General features: G+C 38.6%; 1 protein-coding gene and 1 pseudogene across 4 annotated transcripts in view; one reads left to right on the top strand and one right to left on the bottom strand.

Annotated features, from left to right (window-relative positions):
- CPM (carboxypeptidase M) overlaps positions 1 to 20,143 on the top strand; it is a 78,560-nt gene that overhangs the window by 44,968 nt on the left and 13,449 nt on the right. For all 4 annotated transcript variants that reach the window (XM_077111368.1, XM_077111372.1, XM_077111371.1 and 1 more), the window contains 4 exons: positions 7,100 to 7,197; positions 16,315 to 16,487; positions 18,002 to 18,186; positions 19,406 to 19,576. In XM_077111368.1, the coding sequence (XP_076967483.1) occupies positions 7,100 to 7,197; positions 16,315 to 16,487; positions 18,002 to 18,186; positions 19,406 to 19,576 (627 nt within the window). The remainder of the gene's footprint in view (positions 1 to 7,099; positions 7,198 to 16,314; positions 16,488 to 18,001; positions 18,187 to 19,405; positions 19,577 to 20,143) is intronic.
- Positions 10,243 to 11,296, bottom strand: LOC143642682 (transcription initiation factor IIB pseudogene; annotated as a pseudogene).

Raw genomic sequence — 20,143 nt, 5'->3', positions numbered from 1 at the left:
CATGGATTGAATGTCATTAAGATGTGAATTCTACCCAAACTGATCTATAGATTCAATGCAATACCAATCAAAATCCCTACAACCTAGTTTGAAGACTTGGAAAAGCTAGTTATCCAATTTATTTGGAAGGGAAAGATACCCTGAATAGCTAAAGATATCATAAAAAAGAAGAACAAAGCAGACGGACTAACACTTTCTGACTTTAAAGCTTACTGTAAAGCCACAGTGGTCAAAACAGCATGGTACTGGCACAAAGATACAAGTATCAACCAATGGAATCTAATTGAGAGTGCAGAGATCAAGCACCAAATCTATGGATAATTGATCTTCTAGAAGGCCCCCAGAATCCACTGAAGTGGGATAGAATAGTCTTTTCAATAAATGGGCGTGAGAGAATAAGATATCACTAGCCAAACAAATGCAAAAGGACCCTTACCTTACCCTATACAAAAGTTAATTCAAAATGGATTAAAGACCTAAATATAAGAGCCAGTACCATAAAAACTTCTAGAAGAAAATATAGGGAAACAGCCTCAAGACCTAGTAATAGGAGGTAGATTCTTAAAACCTTACACCTAAGGCACAAGCAGCGAAAAAAAATAAATAAATAAATGGGAACTTCTTAAAATCAAAAGCTTTTTTGCCTCAAAGGACTTTATGAAGAGGCAACCAACTCAATGGGAGAAAATATTTGGAAATCACATATCAGATAAAGGCTTGATATCCTGTGTACATAAATAAATTATATAGTTCAACAACAAAAGAACAAACAACCCAATGATAAAATGGACAGAGGAGATGAATGGACATTTTTCCATACAGCAAATACAAATGGCTAAAAAGCACATGAAGACATACTCATTTTTATTAGCTTCAAGGGAAATGCAAATCAAGATGACAAAGTGATATCACTTCACACCTATAAGAATGGCTGCTATTAAACAAACAGACAACTACAAATGTTGGAGAGGATGTTGAGAAATTGGAAAACTTACTCACTGTTGGTGGGAATGTATAATGGTGCAACCACTGTGAAAAACAGTTTGGCGGCTCCTTAGTAAACTAAATATTGAGTTGCCCTATGACCCGGCAATACCAATAGGCAGTATACACCCAGCAGAGCTGAAAGCAGTGACACAACAGACATTTTAACACTGATGTTCATAGTGGCTCTATTCACAATTGTCAGAAGATGGAAACAATCCAAGTGTCCATCAACAGATGAATGGATAAACAAAATGTGATCTATACATAGGATAGAACATTATGCAGCAGTAAGATGAAATGAGGTCCCAAAGCATAAGACAATGTGGATGAATCTTGAGGACATAATGCTGAGTGAAATAAGTCAGACACAAAAGGACTGATACTGTATGATTTCATTATTATGACTCTGATAAAGGTAGTCTCAGAGGTTATACTGTAGAATATAGCAGATCTAAAGGTACACAGAAGCTAGAGACAGAGGAAAGGCTATCCAATGAGGTTGAACTTAAATGCAAGGGAATGGATACAAGGTGATGGTAACAACTTAGTGGGGTTATAAGTAACATTACCAGATTGAAGGTGAATATGATTGAAAGGGGATGTATTGTGCCATGCATCACACTGATTAATTCTACAATTATAAATAAGTTCTCACATGAACTATTTCAAAAGTTTGATGTTGGACAAAGAGTCAATAGTAGAGGGGTATAGGGAAAAAAACTAAAAATGTATGCTATGGCCAATAGTTAACAGGAAGACATCAACAGTGCCACAACACTAGCAGGGGCAACTAATTGGGGGCAAGGGACAAGTGATAATAGGTAGTTTTGATTTGATATTGGATTACACTGTATTTGTCAGTTCTTTGTCACTATGCACCAATGAAATTGTCTAAAATTGAGAGTGCTGCTTGATTGTACAACCAACTGAGGCTATTGTAAGACATGGTTTCTTTATTTTGGACATTATCCATGATGCCCAATAGATGGAGAGAGCCCAAAGGAGTACAATGATTAAGAAACAGAATGGAGAACTGTGATACATTTATATGATGGAATATGGTGCGGCTACAAAAAGGAAGGACATCGAGAGGCACATAACAAACAATAAAGTGGGGACAATATGCTGTGCAAAATAAGCCAGAGATAAAAGAATAAATATGCTAAGGTCTCTTTCAGAAAATACTTAAAAGAACATTGGAGCCTAGATTGCAAACTCTTACAGCCACCACACTTAGTCTGAAGTTGTAAGTGTATGTTTTGGTTTGTTAAGCTGCTGGAATGCAATATACCAGAAATAGAATGGCTTTTAAAAGGGGAATTTATTAGATGGTAATTAATATTTTAAAATGTCACCTTATGTGTGAGACTAAAGCAAAAAATGTTTATGTGGTACAAAATTTATATTTTGACTACTGCATTTCCTGATATAACTCATGTAGATAGTTTGATTGAATACCATAAGTACTTGGAATCTCAGGTAGGACATGAGATTTTGTTGGTTTGTCCAAAGTGATGCCCTGATGAATCCCAGAGTGATTCAATCAGTGAGTGGAAAAGTATTTGCAAAGCCCCCTTCAGGGAATGGTGAGAACGGGGAGAAATTCAACTTCCCCAAGTTGAATTCTTAATATTCTCACAAGCAGTGTGGACAACCAAAGCTATAGGCTGGACCCCCAGTCTTGGGGTTTGTTTATGTGAAATTTAACCCCACAAAGGATAGGTCAAGCCTACTTAAAATTTAGGCCTAAGAGTCACCCCCAAGAGAACCTCTTTTGTTGCTCAGATGTAGCCTCTGTCTCCAGCCAACACAACAGACAAACTCACCACCCTCCCCCTGTCTACATGGGTCATGACTCCCAGGGGTGTGGACCTTCCTGGCAATGTGGGACAGAAATCCTAGAATAAGCTGAGACTCAGCATCAAGAATTGAGAAAAACCCTAGAATGAGCTGGGACTTAGCATCAAGGGATTGAGAAAACCTTCTTGACCAAAAGGGGGAAGAGAGAAATGAGACAAAGTGTCAATGGCTGAGAGATTCCAAACAGAGTCGAGAGGTTATCCTGGAGGTTACTCGTACGCAGTAAGTAGATATCACCTTGTTATTCAAGATGTAATGGAGAGGCTGGAGGGAACTGCCTGAAAATGTAGAGCTGTGTTCCAGTAGTCATGTTTCTTGAGAATGATTGAATAATGATATAGCTTTCACAGTGTGACTGTGTGACTGTGAAAACCTTGTGTCTGATGCTCCTTTTATCTACCTTGTCAACAAACGAGTAGAACATATGGAATAAAAATAAATAATGGGGGAACAAATGCTAAAATAAATTTAGTTTGAAATGCTAGTGATCAGTGAAAGCAAGGGGTAAGGGGTATGGTAGGTATAATCTTTTCTTTTTCTTTTCTGTCTTTGTTTTATTTCTTTTTCTATTGTCTTTATTTCTTTATCTGAATTGATGCAAATGTTCTAAGAAATGATGAATAAGTGATGATATTGTGAATTAGAATGAAATGATGAATAAGTGATGATATTGTGAATTACTGATTATATATGTTAATGTTTTATTTGGTTTTTAAATTTTTTTTATTAATAAATAAATTTTTTTAAAAATAGGGAATTTATTAAGTTGCAAGTTTACAGTTCTAAGGCCATAGAAATGTCCAAACTAAAACATCCAGAGAAAGACACTTTAACTCCAGAGAAAGGGCCGATGATATTCAGGGTTTCTCTCAGCTGGGAAGGCACATAGGAATGTCTGCTAGGTCTGCTAGCTTTCTCTCCTCATTTCATAAGGCTTCCCCAGGGGCATTTTCTTTCTTTATCTCCAAAGGTCTCTGGCTGTATGGGCTCGCTTGACTCTGAAGCTTTTTCAAAATGGTTCCCTCTTAAAGGGCCCCAGTAAGCAACCCCACCTTGAAAGGGTGGATACACATCTCCATGTAAACCACCTAATTAAAAGGCACCACCCACAACTGGGTGGTTCACATCTCCACAGAAACAATCAAAAGATCTCATCCAGCAATATAGAATGAGGATTAAAGAACATGGCTTTTCTGGGGTGTACAACAGTTTAAAACCAGCACAGTGTATTTCTAGATTCTGAGACACTGAGCTATATGTGTATCAACTGGTATTTCCCTAGAACTTTGAGTAACTCTGTGATACCTAAGACCCAGAACTGGAGTGCTGCAACCCTTAAAGTTATCATAGCTATATATAATAACAGTTAAAGTACCCAAAAAAGAGACCAGTCTTCAATTAGAGATAAAAACAAAACCAATCTGGCTGGGACTAAGGGAAATCAGAATACAGGTTAAAAAACGATAGTGTATGAGCTCTAGACCGTCACCTACTATATAAGACCAAAGGCAGAAGTGTTTGTTATGTCCAGAACATAAATCTTCTGTAACACATAATCTGAATCAACCTGTCTGGATAGCTCATTTAAACAACTTAAACTCCTGGAGTCCAGAAAGGGAACAAGGCCTTGTAATTCTGTATAGCTTAATGTAATATCTGGATACATCTCAGTTTATGGTAGGCTGATAATTAAAATATATTGGTAGAGTCCCTTGAGGGTCTGAAGAAAAAAATATATATATGTGGAACTATTACATTGTTCTGTCTGGGAAACCCCAGGTACCCTCTCAACCACTGGGGACTCCCAAGATAATAGGCCAAGCCCTTGATTTTAAGGCTTGCCCTTATGAAACTTATTTCTGTAGTGGAGAAGCTAAGACTACCTATAATGAGGATTGAGTTGCTTCTGAGAACTCAGTCTGACCTTCTTTTGTTGTTCAGATGCGGCCTCTCTCTCTCTCTTTAAACCCAACTCTGCAAGGAAAATTATTACCCTCCCCCCTATGGACATGCAAGGTTGAAAGTCTCTCTGGCAATGTGGGCATGACTCCCAGGGATGAGTCTGGCCCTGGCACCATAGAGCGACAACACCTTCCTGCAAAAAGGGAGGAAAGAAGTGTACTAAAATAAGGCATCAGTGGCTAAGAGAGACCAAACAGAGTCAAGAGGCTATTCTGGAGGCTACTCTTGTGCAAGCTTCAGTTAGATAGTTTAGTTAGATAGCTTTAATTTCCGTGGTTTGCTAAGCCCCAACCAACATCACTCCTATTAGTTCTTAAAGAATACCTAGAGCTCTGAGATTGTACAGAAGTTTCATGCACTAAGTTTGCTTTCCTGGAACCTGTAATTTCCAGAGAGTTCCTAGGCCAGAAAAATCCTGAAACCCAGAGGGACCATCCTTTCCAAGATTATCAATTAATTGCATACCCCTATCCTTTAGTGTTGACACCCTTCTCAACTTGAAAAAAGTCAGCACGGCACAATTTATATTTTGACTAGTGCATTTCCTAATATAACTTATGTAGATAGCTTAATTGAACACCATAAATACATGGAACCTTGAGTAGGACATGAGATTTTGTTAGTTTGTCCAGAGTGATGCCCTGATGAATCCCAGAGTGATTTAATCAGTGAGTGGAAAAGTGTTTGCAAAGTCCGCTTTGGAGAATTGTGAGAATGGGGGGGAAATTCAACTTCCCCAAGTTGAATTCTTGAGATTCTCAAAAGCAATGTGGACAACCAAAGCTATAGGCTGAGCCCCCAGTCTTGGGGGTTGTTCATATGAAACTTAACCCCACAAAGGATAGGTCAAGCCTACTTAAAATTAGGCCTAAGAGTCACCCCCAAGAGAACCTCTTTTGTTGCTCAGATGTGGCCTCTCTCTCCAGCCAACACAACAAGCAAACTCACCACCTTCCCCCTGTCTACATGGGTCATGACTCCCAGGGGTGTGGACCTTCCTGGCAATGTGGGACAGAAATCCTAGAATGAGCTGAGACTCAGCATCAAGGGATTGAGAAAAACCCTAGAATGAGCTGGGACTTAGCATCAAGGGATTGAGAAAACCTTCTTGACCAAAAGCGGGAAGAGTGAAATGAGACAGTGTCAATGGCTGAGAGATTCCAAACAGAGTCCAGAGGTTATCCTGGAAGGTATTCTTACGCATTAAATAGATATCACCTTGTTATTCAAGATGTAATGGAGAGGCTGGAGGGAGCTGCCTGAGAATATAGAGCTGTGTTCCAGTAGCCAAGTTTCTTGAAGATGATTGTATAATGATATTGCTTTCACAATGTGACTGTGTGATTGTGAAAACCTTGTGTCTTATGCTCCTTTTATCTACCTTATCAACAGATGAGTAGAACATATGGAATAAAAATAAATAATAGGGGGAACAAATGTTAAAATAAATTTAATTTGAAATGCCAGTGTAAATGAAAGGGAGGGTTAAGGGGTATGGTATGTATAAATTTTTTTTCTGTTTTCATTTTATTTCTTTTTCTGAATAGATGCAAATGCTCCAAGAAGTGATCATGATGATGAATATGCAACTATGCGATGATATTGTGAATTGCTGATTATATATGTAGAACGAAATGATCAAAATAGGAATGTTTGCATTTGTTTGGTGTTTTTTGGTATTTAAAAAAATAAAGTAAAAAATAAAAAAAGTCAGTACAGGCATTGCCTAAGTATCCCTGTGAACTGGGAGAAGAATCGAAGGAGAAGAAGGAGTTAGTTAGAACACAGAATATAGGATTTAACAGATGAATGCGACTGCTGAATCACTATATTGGTGTTTCTTTTAGCCTCCAGTATTTGGGAGCAGCTGGAGGGGAAAATCTGAAGTAGTGGAATTATAACCCATAACAAACTCTTAAAATCTGTTCTGTAACTACATTGTGAAGTGTACTTTGAAAAGTATATCTTTTTCTTTCTTTTCTTTGTGTATACATTTCGCAATAAAAATGTCTTTTAAAAAAGATCTACATAGCATAATAAGTTTCCAATTTTTAAAAAATCTAAAATAAGTTAAATATTTGTGCTAAACTGAAAGATTTTGGCTGGCATTGAACCAAGAGCATTTTAAGCATGGAGGTGTTAGTCATAGAAACATAAGCCACCATGAAATGTTAAAGTAATCAGGTGGAAGAAATAACGTAGTTTGTTTCTGATTCTCATTTCCTAGGGTTCATTTGTCATTTTAAAAGACAACTTTTTTTTTTTTTTTATCTTTTTCTTTGCTGTAAAGGAAGAAACCTGTGGGTTCTCGTTGTGGGGCGGTTTCCAAAGGAACACAGAATTGGAATTCCGGAGTTTAAATACGTGGCAAATATGCATGGAGATGAGGTATGTATGGGACATGAATTTCTGAAATGTCACCAGAGAAAATTTTCCCTTGAGTCTTTTACACACTATGTAAATCATAAAGAGGAAGCGTGGAGAAGCCTTCCAGGATCAATTGTCGCAAAGAAGCAAGGCTCTGAAAGTGGTACTGTCCATCAACCAGTGCTGTGAGGATAACTGGAGCTTTTTTGTATGTGGTGTGGGAAGAACTGCAGTTCCCACCCTCTGAACTCCTGCTAGCAAAGTCCCTGGGCTCCCCCTGGAGGTTGAAATTTCCCACCTCCTGGTAAAGTATCATATTTTATTTTTTTATAAAAATAAAATAAAATATTATATTTGAAGTCAAACAATCATAAGATCCCAAACTGCTATCCAAACTACAAAGATCTGACTTTTAGGATGCTTTTGTCACTTTGTCTTCACCTTATACTCACTGTTTTCAATATCTAAGCTTATACAATCAAACTTAGGGTTCCCTCCTACCTACTGTTCAACACTCTTAAACTCCTTAATAGTATCTGGCCTTTTTTCAACTTTAGTAAGAATAAACTCTATTTTTATTTTATTATTTTACATTTTGAAAAATACCTTTTACCTACCTTAATTGCCCAGCCATTGTTGCTGGGCAGCAGAATACTCTATTTCTTACAGTACATCCTCAGAAATTTTATAATATGACGACTACAGTATTTTTTGTTTACCAGGATTCCATACAACTGGGTAATCAAGTGGGAAAGAAAGATAAGCTACCAGGTATCACAGTAAAGAAAATTTACATAGGGGAATGTTGAACGCCCTGTAAAACACACTTAACTTGAAGGAATGTCAAAGTAAATGCATATCTCATTAAGTGAAACCTGCTGACTTGTTAAAACACTTCTGAATTTGCAGTAGTGTGGGTGGTATGCTCTAATCAAATACTAGACTTCCTGTCCTGGCCGAACCCTCCCAGGCTCCAGAGGAGCAGGACCTGCACCATTTGATATACAAACAGCCTGCCGTTTCCAAGCATGCTGCCACAGCTGGCCTTCCAATAAAAGGTACTTCTTACAGATGGAGCTAAGAGGCAAACACTTGCTTCTAAGACAGGGGTAGGTCCTTGAACCTGATTTGTAGTCGGGTGGAGGCTCAAGCCCCCTGTGGCATTTTTTTGAGCTTACTGAGGAATGTGACCAAAGTTGTTTTTAATAAAACAACTGTTCATTACAGACAACAACCCAGGCTTTCTTTCCCTTTTGCTATCTAGTCTATTGATCAAGGCCCCTTGGAATCCATTTTTAATAAGAGACATATGGCCCTCACTGGCTTCAGTAGTTTATTTATTGAATTCCTGGCATTTCAGCATTTGCAGCCTGTGACACAGAAATTAATCCTCTGGACTGAAACTTCCAAAAATAAGCAAGAGTCCTTCCTCTCACCCACCCCAAATTTGCTTATTCCTTCCATGCACTCTCCCAAATATTTAACATCTTGCTCTCTGGGTGGCTAGTGTATCAGATCAAGTCAGGCTCTCTGGTTCACTATGACTCTTGGAGGAATTATGAGAATGGCAATTAGGCAGAAGAAGAAAAGCCCCAGTGTATTTTGGAACGGGAATCTGAGGCACTGCTATGCCCAGTGTGTCCCAGATGGTGGCGGCACCTGGGAGTCCTGTGAGGCCATTGTGAAATTTATTATTTGGAATTTGAGATCTTGGATACCTGCCCTCCTATTGCCATTGGGAGCCAGGGAAAGCGATGGCCTGACCTCGAAGCAGAGAAGTCAGTCTGACAGAGGCTCTACCCACCTTACTCATCCCTGTTCCTACCTCGGATCTTCTAGAATTGAAAGAGCATTTTCCACTAAAAAGCAATATAGCTGTTATTTTAGGGCAGTGGTACTTAACCTTCTTTAGATGTATTCCATGCTCTTCTAATATAAGCTTTGAACCCTGATCTCAAGGATTATGGGTCTTCATGGAGTGCATGGACATCACGGTGACGAATCCCACCCTGGAGAGGTGGGGGAAATGGAGACTCATGGGCTCTCAATTTTAGTGAATCAGAATTTTAAACCTGAAAGAGCCCCTTAAATCCATTTCCCATTTTAAAAATAAAGACACTGAGGTCCAAAGAAGTTGTGACTTTTCTGAACCCAGAGAAGAAGGCCAGGGTTTAGAAGGTGGAAAGATGTGGAATGGTATGTGATGTAGCGTTATATTCCAAAGCGGGCAGAAAAAAAGTCAGTTAGGAAGGTGACATGTATGCGCTAATGTTGGGCATTTACCTTCTTTTAGTAAGTTTAGCAAACTAGATTGTCCTCTAGTACTGGAGTTGAACAGATGGGTCCATTTGATTGTGGGTCAGGCTAATTAGCGTGCTACACTCGGGAATGCAAAAAGCAAAGTGTGGGTAACAATATCAACTTAAAATGGTCCATTTGCACGCAAGTTTTGTTACAAAAAAGGGACGTTAAACCCATTCCTTCGTTTGTACTAACTTCACTTATTCTTTTATTCTGTACAAAGGCAACTATTACTCTAAGGACAAGGCCAATTAAATAGCGACCAGAAAATGCAATTGTATTGTGGATATTTTTCTTGTGTCTTCAATGACCTGTTGTCTGTTGGTTCAAATCCTTTCTGCAACACAACCTGAGCACTGAGCTTTGCCCAACTATAGATTCTGTCTTCCCTTTCTCATTGCTGTCTTTGGAATGCTCCATTTTTATCATTTCAGCTTTTTTTTTTTAACCACTATCAACTTTATTAGCCGCAATATGCATTATTTGTAATTATATATTATAAATCACATTTAACTTGTATTAACAAAAACTTTAATTCTGAAGTGTTTATTCAAGAATTACATAATTCCAAACATCTTCCAAAATACAGTTTCCTAGATTGCTACAAAAGAAAGCAAATTCAATAAGAAATTTAAATCATTAAATATGTTTCACTAATATATACATACACAATGCCAAGCAATTAATATTTAGTCCTGGAATGCATACTATGTTTTATGTTATTCCTCATTAAAGGCTCAATCCAGCACTTTATATATGCTATGTACAACAGGCAAAGTTCAGTGTCCTTAAGAGTTTGAAAGCTGCCTCAATTTATAGCTGTGGTAGTTTGTGTACAGGGGTGTCAAATTTGAAGTCTGTAGGAAATAGATCTGGGGCTCGTGGATTGATTAATCTGTAGGATTGTCTGATTGTAACATCAGCAACACCAGCAATATCTCCAATTTCTTTTTGGGTCCTCTTCTCAGCTGAAGCCTGTGAGGCCATGTAAATAGCTGCTGCTGCCACAGATATTGGGCTCCTTCCAGGAACCAAGTCCAGTTCCACAGCTTTACGGGTTATGTGCATAGCTGCCATCTGCACTTGTTTAGGAAGACAAAGATGTGAACCGAATCTGGACATGAACTCCCCAGTTGTGATCAAATCCACACTGGTTTCTAAAGCTTTCAAAATCAGTTTGAAACACCGACCAATTTCTTTCTTAGAAATGCGTGATACAGCACATATTTCTTTAAATGTCCTAGGAGCTCCTTCTTGTCTACAGGCAATATAAAGACAAGCAGAAGCTATGGCATCATTAGCTCTTCCCTTTAGGCTCTTCTGTTCATACACTTGCTTGAATAAATTATTTGTTCGGTCAACTATATTTCGAGGGAGGTTGATTCTGTCTGCCATAGTAGTAATTTCCTTGAATGCATTCATCATTGCCCGATCAGAACTACTCATTGTTCTCCAGTTTTGGTACTTCGAATTGCCAAATTCATCAAAACTGGCAGCTTCCGTACCTTTGCCAATCATGGTAGACAAATCTCCATCACTTAGAAGAGGATTCTGAGAATCTCCAACTCGAGATGGATCCTTTGTTGCTTTGTCATTGCTGAAAGTTCTCCATTCGGATCCCACATCAATAACCTGGTCACCTACAACCAGACCACATTCAGGACAGATCATATCACCAGCTCTGTAATCCTCCACTAAAATTGCATCAGGAAGATTTGGACATGTAACTCTTGGAAGAGCATCCAAACGGCTGGTAGATGCCATCTTCACGGCCACCGCGGCTCCAGTAACAACAACAACCGAACAGAGAACAGGAAGAGATTGTCATCATTTCAGCTTTTAGGTATAGATTGGACAATATCCAATTTCTCCAGCACCAGTTGATGAAAAGACTTGGACACATCCATCATGTGAAAGGATGACAAGTGCTTAGAGACAGTAACAGTTATGGGAAAAGCCATTCTGAGTTTCCTTACTCTCCGTGTCCACTTCCTCCTCCCCACTTCTGTCTCTTTGATTGCAGGAGAGTCAAACTAGGTAGTTGGCAGAGAACCCATGATGAGCCTTTGTCACCTGATATTTGTGCCATTTTCATCATGGATGGGAAAACATTTCTGGGTCTACCTTTCTCGTTTTAATAAGGCCAACAGATGGCTGTTCTCATTCATTCAGGCCCCGGTTTGGCATGTTGAATTGTAGAAGTCCCAATTCTGTATTTAATTTATGCAAGCTTCTGATAGGCAGCACTTGACACACCTGAAGCTTAATAACTCTTTTTAATTAGAAGGGATGATGCCAGCACACCCGCCTGTGGTTCTCTACCATCCCTTACTCCACGAATATTCACATGGTTTGGAAGTTGGGTCTTTGTCTCCCTCACTTTGGATAATTAATTACTTCTTTTTGGAATCAAAATAGCTAATCTTTATTCCAGGTGAAATGTCCAATTCATTTTAAGCATATATTAAATTCATCAAATAAAGTCTCCAGAATTTTTCAGCTCCCTTTTTGGTGAGTCTCGGCCAGCGTGACAAATATCCTGAGTCTGGAATAAGCAGAATTCTTTTTTTTTTTTTTTTAACATGGGCAGGCACCAGGAATTGAACCCGGGTCCTCTGGCATAGCAGGGAAGCATTCTTGCCTGCTGAGCCACCGTGGCCTGCCCTGAAATAAGCAGAATTCTTGACCTCTACTCTTGCCCTAGTAAAATTTCTTCAGTGTCTCATTGACAGTCCTTTAAATAAAATCACTTCATTATCTGTGCATCTCCCCACACTCAGCACCTTAAGTCCTCATGTTGTCAGAAAGATCTTCCTCAGAATAGTCTTGTCCTTATGATGGATTTGTCAGCAGTAATTTTTTCAACAGTTATTCATTGAGTACATGGTATACCAGGAACTGGGCAAGGTAGCAGTGGTACACTGGAAACGAAGCTGAAGCTGGACAGTATCCTTGCCTCAAGGCCCAGTCGGTGCCAGTTCGGGAGTTGTAATGCAGGGTGGTCCCTAGGAGGGGAGCACCCGTGTGGGGCCTTATGGGGCACGCCAGCAGGTCATCAAACCCAGACTTGGGAGACCAGGAAAAGTGTGATGGGTAATGTAATATTAGGCTAGTTTGAAGAAGAAAGATTTAGCTAGGTAATCAGATAAACTTAGTTTGTAACACACCATTGTGGAGCCCCAAGAACTTAGAGACTTTATTTTTCCTTCTGCAGCTACCATGCAGTGTAGCATTTCATAAATAGATCCCATTGTTAAGATAGGTGAAGTATTCGTTCTTTCTCTCTCTCTCTCACACACACACACAAAATACTTATGTTGTTGGTTGTTTACTTAAATTTTTGTCCCATTTTTTCAGAATTTTTTTTTTGAGAATGTTTATAAGCATTCATAATCTAGCTGGCAAATTACAACTTGACTGAAATGAACTGTACCTGATAAAGAATTTATTTCCTACCTTCTAGGTTGTTGCCATTTTAACTCCAGATGAATTATCAGGGGAAAAACTCCAGCAGCTGATGTGTTTATCAAGCCTTTCAGTCTATTTACTAGGAGTTCTTTTTATGAAGTCTCCATGCTCACAGTAATTTTTAATAGAGAGAATGTTTGTTAGAACATATTAAATAAAAGGCTATTTAATTTGCCGGAGTCTTAAGTTTTGACCAGATTCTTTTTAAAAATTTGGGCTCTCCAAGGTTTCATATTCAGAAACTTATTTTTATACAAAGACAGGTCTGTTACTAAGACATGAGTCACTTATATCAATGTTGGGAAGAATTCATTTGAATAACATTTGGCATAAATCTGCTATCACAGTGGCAGCAAAATATGGCCCAAAAACAACAAAAAAGGATTTTTTAAAACTACCTTTGAAATTCCTGTCTGTGTACCTTAGCGGTTGTTTAATTAACTGACTCTTAGTTGGTTATTTTTCATATTTTTAAGATTTGTTGTGAACTATTGAGCCAAACAGAAAATATCATGCCATGGGCTTGTTTCCTTGAAAGAATCAGGATTTTACTGTTTTTGTAAAAAAAAAAAAAAAAAATGACATAGTTTTCCTTTAATTAAAAAAGTGGTGCTAGAGGGGGGTGCAAGGGTAGTTCAATGGTAGAATTCTCATCTGCCATGCGGGAAACCCAGGTTCAACTTCCGACCGTGCACTTCCCAAGACAAACAAGCAAAGAAAGAAAGAAAAAACAAACAAACAAATGGTGCAGCAATAACAGGACACTCACATGGGAAAATAATGAAATGTGACCCTGGGCATATAGCATACAAAAAAAAATGATGCTAGAAAAATGAGAGAAAATAAAAATCATTCAGAATAATACCCTCACCCAGAAATAGCAATCGTTAATATTTGCCAGATATCATTCTAGAAATCCCTCTCTCTCTATTTCTGTAGTCAGAGAACAAAAGAAATTATAAGAATACAAAATAGTGTGTATGTCCTATGTTTAAATACGTAAGAAATTTTATTTTATTTTCACAGAAAATAAAACTGAGGTTAAACTAAAAAGAGTTGGTAAATTTGATAAATAGTTTTTCAAACTAAGAAATCAATTATAAGAGGCTATGTCTAAGGTTAAGAAAAAAGACAAAAACTTTGAAGTTATAGTCATTAAAAAATGTATTTAACTTTTGATAGTATCTTATGACCCCTGGCACTTTGAAAATTCTTCGCCCCTTTTCTTGCCTCTCCCCTGACGCCACTCCCTTGGTTAATTATAAACCTTTACTTTTAACATTGGCTCTGTACCCCCGCTACCACAGCTACTTGACCCAGCTCTATAACCAACTGAATTCCAACTCAACGCCAGCCTCTTAAGCTTGGGTTCTCCATTCTTGTTTGTTTTCATTCGCTTTTGGTTGGATGAATTTCCTTGCCCACTCTGGCCTGGAGTTCTGCATTCTAGAGAGGATGTGGTGAAGATATTTAAATGAAATTCACATTTAGAACCCCTTGGGGATTCTGACAGAGCTCTTCCTCTGTGCTTGAGACTCAGCTCTGCTGCAGGGTTTTTCTGAAGCTTCTCTCTAATTGAACAATCTTACAGTCTCTAACCTGCATTTAGAAATTTAATGAGCTACAAATGATTCCTGGTCCACTTCCCTCTCCTTTGCCTTTAATTTTGCCTTCCCCTCATCTCCAGTTCCCTTCCAGAAAAGCTCCTTAAAGCAACCACCCTGAAATGTTTAAAAATCACTTATCGTAAGTTCCCAAATGGAAGCTCCTCTGTGGCTGGCTTTAGAGCAGCCAGTAAAGTAGTCCACTGATTGTGCTTTCCGAAGTCAAAGCATATTATGTGTTAGAATTGGGAACTCTCTATGTGGCATGCTTGGCTTTTTGTTTATTAGTTTGTGGGGACTTTTTCACACGCGATTTTGACTGTAAAAACAAAAATCAGGGTATGGCAAGATGAGGCTAGAAATGAGGATGAAAAAATCAGACAGATTTAAATATATTTCCGCTCTAAATGTTATGGTTACCTATGGCTGCATAATTCACATATTTCAAATTTTCTTAGTTCCAATTTCAATATTTCTGTGATACAAATTCGTACGACTTATAAAGTGTGGTCTCTCTATTTTCCACAAATTGGGATAAAATAAGGAACTGCCACTTAAGGATTGCTCATCCTTTGTCCAAAATGGTGAATTCCTGCGGTGGAGTTGGAATTGGAAGTTCTTCTGAGGCTCCACTAAATCTTGACATGCTCAGTGCCTAATAGTGCCTCTGAGCGCTGTCCTTATTTAATCACCTGCTGCCCCTGACTTCCCATTTACTAATTCCTCAACAACATCTGGTCTTGTGTAAGAAGTAAAAATACCTGACTTAGACACCAGTTCCATGAACCTAGAATTATAGGGAGAAATTAACATAGTCTAACCAAATCTTTCTGTATTATAGCTGAAATGTAAAAATGTGAATTGCTGGTTTTTTTTTAATAAAAAAAAGAAATACATTTCCCTTGTGAGAATTGAGATCTCTCAAAGACCTTCAGTTTCCCAGTCATGGATGATACATAAAATAATTTTAGGTGGATGCGAATTTTTTTAATTGTTTAATATTTTGAATATTTAGTATTTTACCTAATATTTTAATGTATATTAGAAACACCTAGCAAAGCGGCAGTGACACTTTCATTTTTAATGTAAGTAAAAAGTGACCCAGTTTAAAGCAAATTGTAAATGATAGGCTAGGTAATATGCAGATGTGACAAAAAATCGTGAGGATGTTGTGCAAATGACTAGTTTCAGGAACAAGAAAATGTGGAAATCTGAAATATACAGATAAGACAAAAATTCCACAGCTGTGCAGAAGACAGAAGTTTTGGAAATAAGAGAATGTGGGAATCAGAAACCCTCCTTAAATTATGTTTATTGCGAACTTAGATTTTTCTCTGGTAAAACCTACATATTCTGATGCCGTGGTGTTTAGACTGTCATCCACCAAAATGTACTTAGGGATGGCTTTCCTGAGCATCCTGCCTTCCCAGCCACCCCACCTCTTTCTCCACCACTCCAGAAGGTATTTTGGAAGGCAAGCAAATGAGAAACAATCTAATATGAATAAAACTTTACTCCACTCTTAGTTCATTTAGAAAAGACTAAGTTATTTACAAATGAGCTCTTTAACTTTTACTAGCTAAATCGTTTTCAGCATCTCTCATGATTGCCACTTGATAGCATCAGTGCGCTGGAGAAAGTGGTCTCACAAATTGCTTCCGGGCTAAAATATGTGTAGAGGCCCCTCAGAGGGGGTTGTGCTTTGGGGACTGTTTTCCTAATACCTCTGACCAATAATAGCCTCTGTTCTCTTTAACCCATACAGACTGTTGGACGGGAACTGTTGCTCCATTTGATTGATTATCTAGTAACAAATGAAGGAAAAGACCCTGAAATCACAAATCTAATCAATAGTACCCGGATACACATCATGCCTTCAATGAACCCAGATGGATTCGAAGCTGTCAAAAAGCCTGACTGTTTCTTCTCAAATGGAAGGTAAGAAAGACCTGTTTAAATATAACAAGAGGGCCCCCGTCAGTCAGTACTCCTTGGTCCTGTCAGGAGGAGCTGGGTAATGGCCTGTGCCCTATCATTACCTTGCCCCCAAATTCTCCAAGGCTGCCTGTTGCTTTTTGGATAAAATGTAAAACCTCAAATAAGGCTGTTCTGGTTCTGGGCCCGTCTTACCTCTCCAACTTCATTTCCCACTCTCCTTCACTCACCATGCTTCAGCCGCCCTCATTTCCTTTTGTTTCTAGGTACTTTCTCACCTCAGGGCTTCTGCATGTGCCATTTTCCATCCCTTACCCCCTCCCACTACTTCATGTCCTCCCCTGATATCATATATTAGCATCTCCTCATTTCTCTAGTACTTTTCCTTCATAGCACAATTATTCATATCTAACTTCTTGTCTCTTTCCCCACTAAACTGTAAATCCATTGTGTTTGTCATTTTTAAATCCCCAGTACTTAGCCTAGAGCCTAAGCTCTCAATAATTATCAGCTGATTTATTAAAACAGTAGTTCAATATGCAACTATGTGATGATATTGTGAATTACTGATTACATATGTACAATGGAATGATCATATGTTAAGAATGTGTTTCTTTCTTGTCATTTTTTTTAATTTAAAAATTAATTAAAAAAAAACAGTAGTTCAAGAACCAAACACAAAGAGTGGCTCTTGTGACATTTCTGATTTAAACGGGATTTATTTTGTTTCATTCCAGCTGCTCAGGGTAGCTTGGAATTTCTCAGATGTCTAGTGTGCATTCATAGTTATGCAGTTCAAAGTTTTGTTTGCTTTACCAAAAATAAATAAGTAAAATCTTGCCGATTGATTCTCTTTAAGTTTTTCCTAGCATATTTAAACATGACCGCTTTGCTTTTCAGGAGTATATTTGTCAAAGTAGCACATTCCTGTTGCTTCAGTTATCAATTGCTGCATAACAAACCACCCAAAATTTGGTGACTTAAACAACAACCTTTTTATTTACTCTCAATTCTGTAGATCAGGACTGTAGGCAGGACAGAGTAGGGATGGCTAATCTTTGTTCCACAATGCCTGGGGCTCAGCTGGGTCTACCTGGGACAACTGGGCTGTGCTTTATATCTGGAATCTCTGTTCTGGCTGTCAGCTGCTCTCCTCATTTCTCCATGAGGGCTCTCTATATGGCTAGCATTGGAGTCTCAGTTTTCCAAAAGGGAGTTTTCCAAGAAGAAGAACCCCAAAGGGTAAGCTCTTTTGAAGCCTGTTTGCATCACACCAGCTAATGTTCCACTGGTCAGAACAAGTCACAGCCCACCAAGTCAGCTGAGGCAGGGGGCTGCACAAGGCATGAACACCAAGGTGTATGGGTCATTGGAGGCCACCAAGATAACTGCCCACCCACCTGTATTCCCATATGAAAAAAACACCTAGAGCCCAAACCAAGGGTCTACATGTTGTACAAATTAGCTCAATACCATCACGTTCCACCAATAAACCCTAAAAATTCTTTCTTTTAAAGGGAAAATTTTAATGAATATGACCTGAATAGAAATTTCCCCGATGCTTTTGAATTTAATAATGTATCAAGGCAACCTGAAACTGAAGCAATCATGAAGTGGTTGAAAACAGAGACCTTTGTCCTCTCTGCAAACCTCCACGGTGGTGCCTTGGTGGCCAGTTACCCATTCGATAATGGTGTTCCAGGTAAGCAGAAGGCATGGCCCAGCTCCGGCTCACTGCGTGCAGAGAACTGCAAACTTTCTGCTTCTGGATAGGGAAAAACTCTTCTCCCCATATCCACCCCACCCCCCTCTCCCCACTTAACTTCCTGGCATGGATGGAGCCTGATTTTCCCAACCCTGAGCCATCCTTCCTGTAACTTATAAACAATAGATAAACATTAACTTATAAGTAACAGGATTAACTTGCCTTCATCAGTGACATACTAAAATCAGGGTTTGGATTATCTCACAAGAAGCAATGTGGCTCAAAGAAAATAAAACCAGAACAATTTATCTTTCTTTACTAATCATGCAAACAATAATTTCTGACTCCTCTAAAATTCTGTGGGTGGAGGAACCTTAAATGCATGTTACTTAGTGAAAGAAGTCGATCTGAAGAGGCTCATGCTATATGATTCCAACTATATGATTTTCTGGAAAAGGCAATACTATAGGGACAGTGAAAAAATCAGTGGTTGCCATGGGTTCATAGGGAGGATGGAGGAATAATTGGAGGACAGGGGATTTCCAGGGCTGTGAACCCATTTCATATGATACTGTAATGATGCGCTCATGACTCTGTGCATTTGTCAAAATCCATGGAACTGCACAATACAAAGAGTGCACCCTAATATAACCTATGGACTTTTTTTAATAATAATAATGTATACATTGGAACAAACATACCACACAAATGCAAGGTGTTACTAGTAAAGGAAAAATGAGCAAGGAAAAGAAGGGGGATGTTGGAACACTCTGTACTATCTGCTCAATTTTCTGCAAACCTGAAACTAAAAAATGAAGTTTATTAATTAGTTTTTTTGAAACAACACAAAAACCTCTATGGGATGAGATAAAGTACTAAAGACTTAAAATATTACAGTGATTTCATGTAACTCCTATAGTACCTAAGGAAAGTTTATTGACCTTCGGAATTTAACGAGAGTGACTAAGAATGATATTTAATTTTTCAACTGATTTAGGAAGAGACTGGATATGAATGTGACTTATTTTGTTTGTAGTATTGCATTGTGTGTGTTTGCTGAAAGCTAGAAAGAATGGAGGGGAATTCAAGAAAGTGGGTAGAGGACTTCTCTGCAGGGAAGTTAGAGCACTAGCGTTGATGTGTTGACCTGCCCGTGTGTGTGTTTCCTCTTACTGTAAAGTCAATTGAAAGATCTTGGTTTGTTTTTCAAATCTAGCAACTGGGACTTTACATTCACGCAGCTTAACCCCTGATGATGATGTTTTTCAATATCTCGCAAATACTTATGCTTCAAGAAATCCCAACATGAAGAAAGGAGATCAGTGTAAAAATAAAATGAATTTTCCAAATGGAGTTACAAATGGATTCTCTTGGTATCCACTTGTAGGTGAGTTTCGCTTTTCATTCGTTTTTCTTTATTGCCTTCATCCAAAGGAGGCAGCTGGTTTACATTAAGCTGGCAATTGTCCAAAGATTTTTAGGCACAGCACAGTCCTTTCCATCATGTCTCCATCAGCTAATATCACAAGAGCAGTGAAGGTGACTGATAGTTTGAGAGATGCTCAGACATGTTCCTTACTGCCATGCATCTCCTCCGTGCATTCACATGCTTAGTCGGCATCCACCTACTATGAGCCAGGAACTGTGCCAGGAAAAATGAATAAGACACAGACCTTACCTTCACATTTAATAGGGGAGCCAGACATACAAACAAATAATTGTGACAGCAATGTAATTAGACTAAAAATAGAGATTTAGCAAAGGTTACAATGTACAGCAAGGGTATAAAGCCAGAATACTATTGGAGGTGGGGAAAACCATGGAGAAATTTAACACTCGTGCCCCATCTCCCAGGGGCAGCTGCTACATGGATCTAGCTAATTACTGCTACGTAGCAGTGGGTTCCCAATATTGCTAGATCTTCTTATTTCTAAAAGAAGCTGGATTTGTACAT

Source organism: Tamandua tetradactyla, chromosome 7, assembly GCF_023851605.1.
Source record: "Tamandua tetradactyla isolate mTamTet1 chromosome 7, mTamTet1.pri, whole genome shotgun sequence".
Lineage (NCBI taxonomy): Eukaryota > Metazoa > Chordata > Mammalia > Pilosa > Myrmecophagidae > Tamandua > Tamandua tetradactyla.
This window is presented reverse-complemented; position numbering and strand designations above follow the sequence as displayed.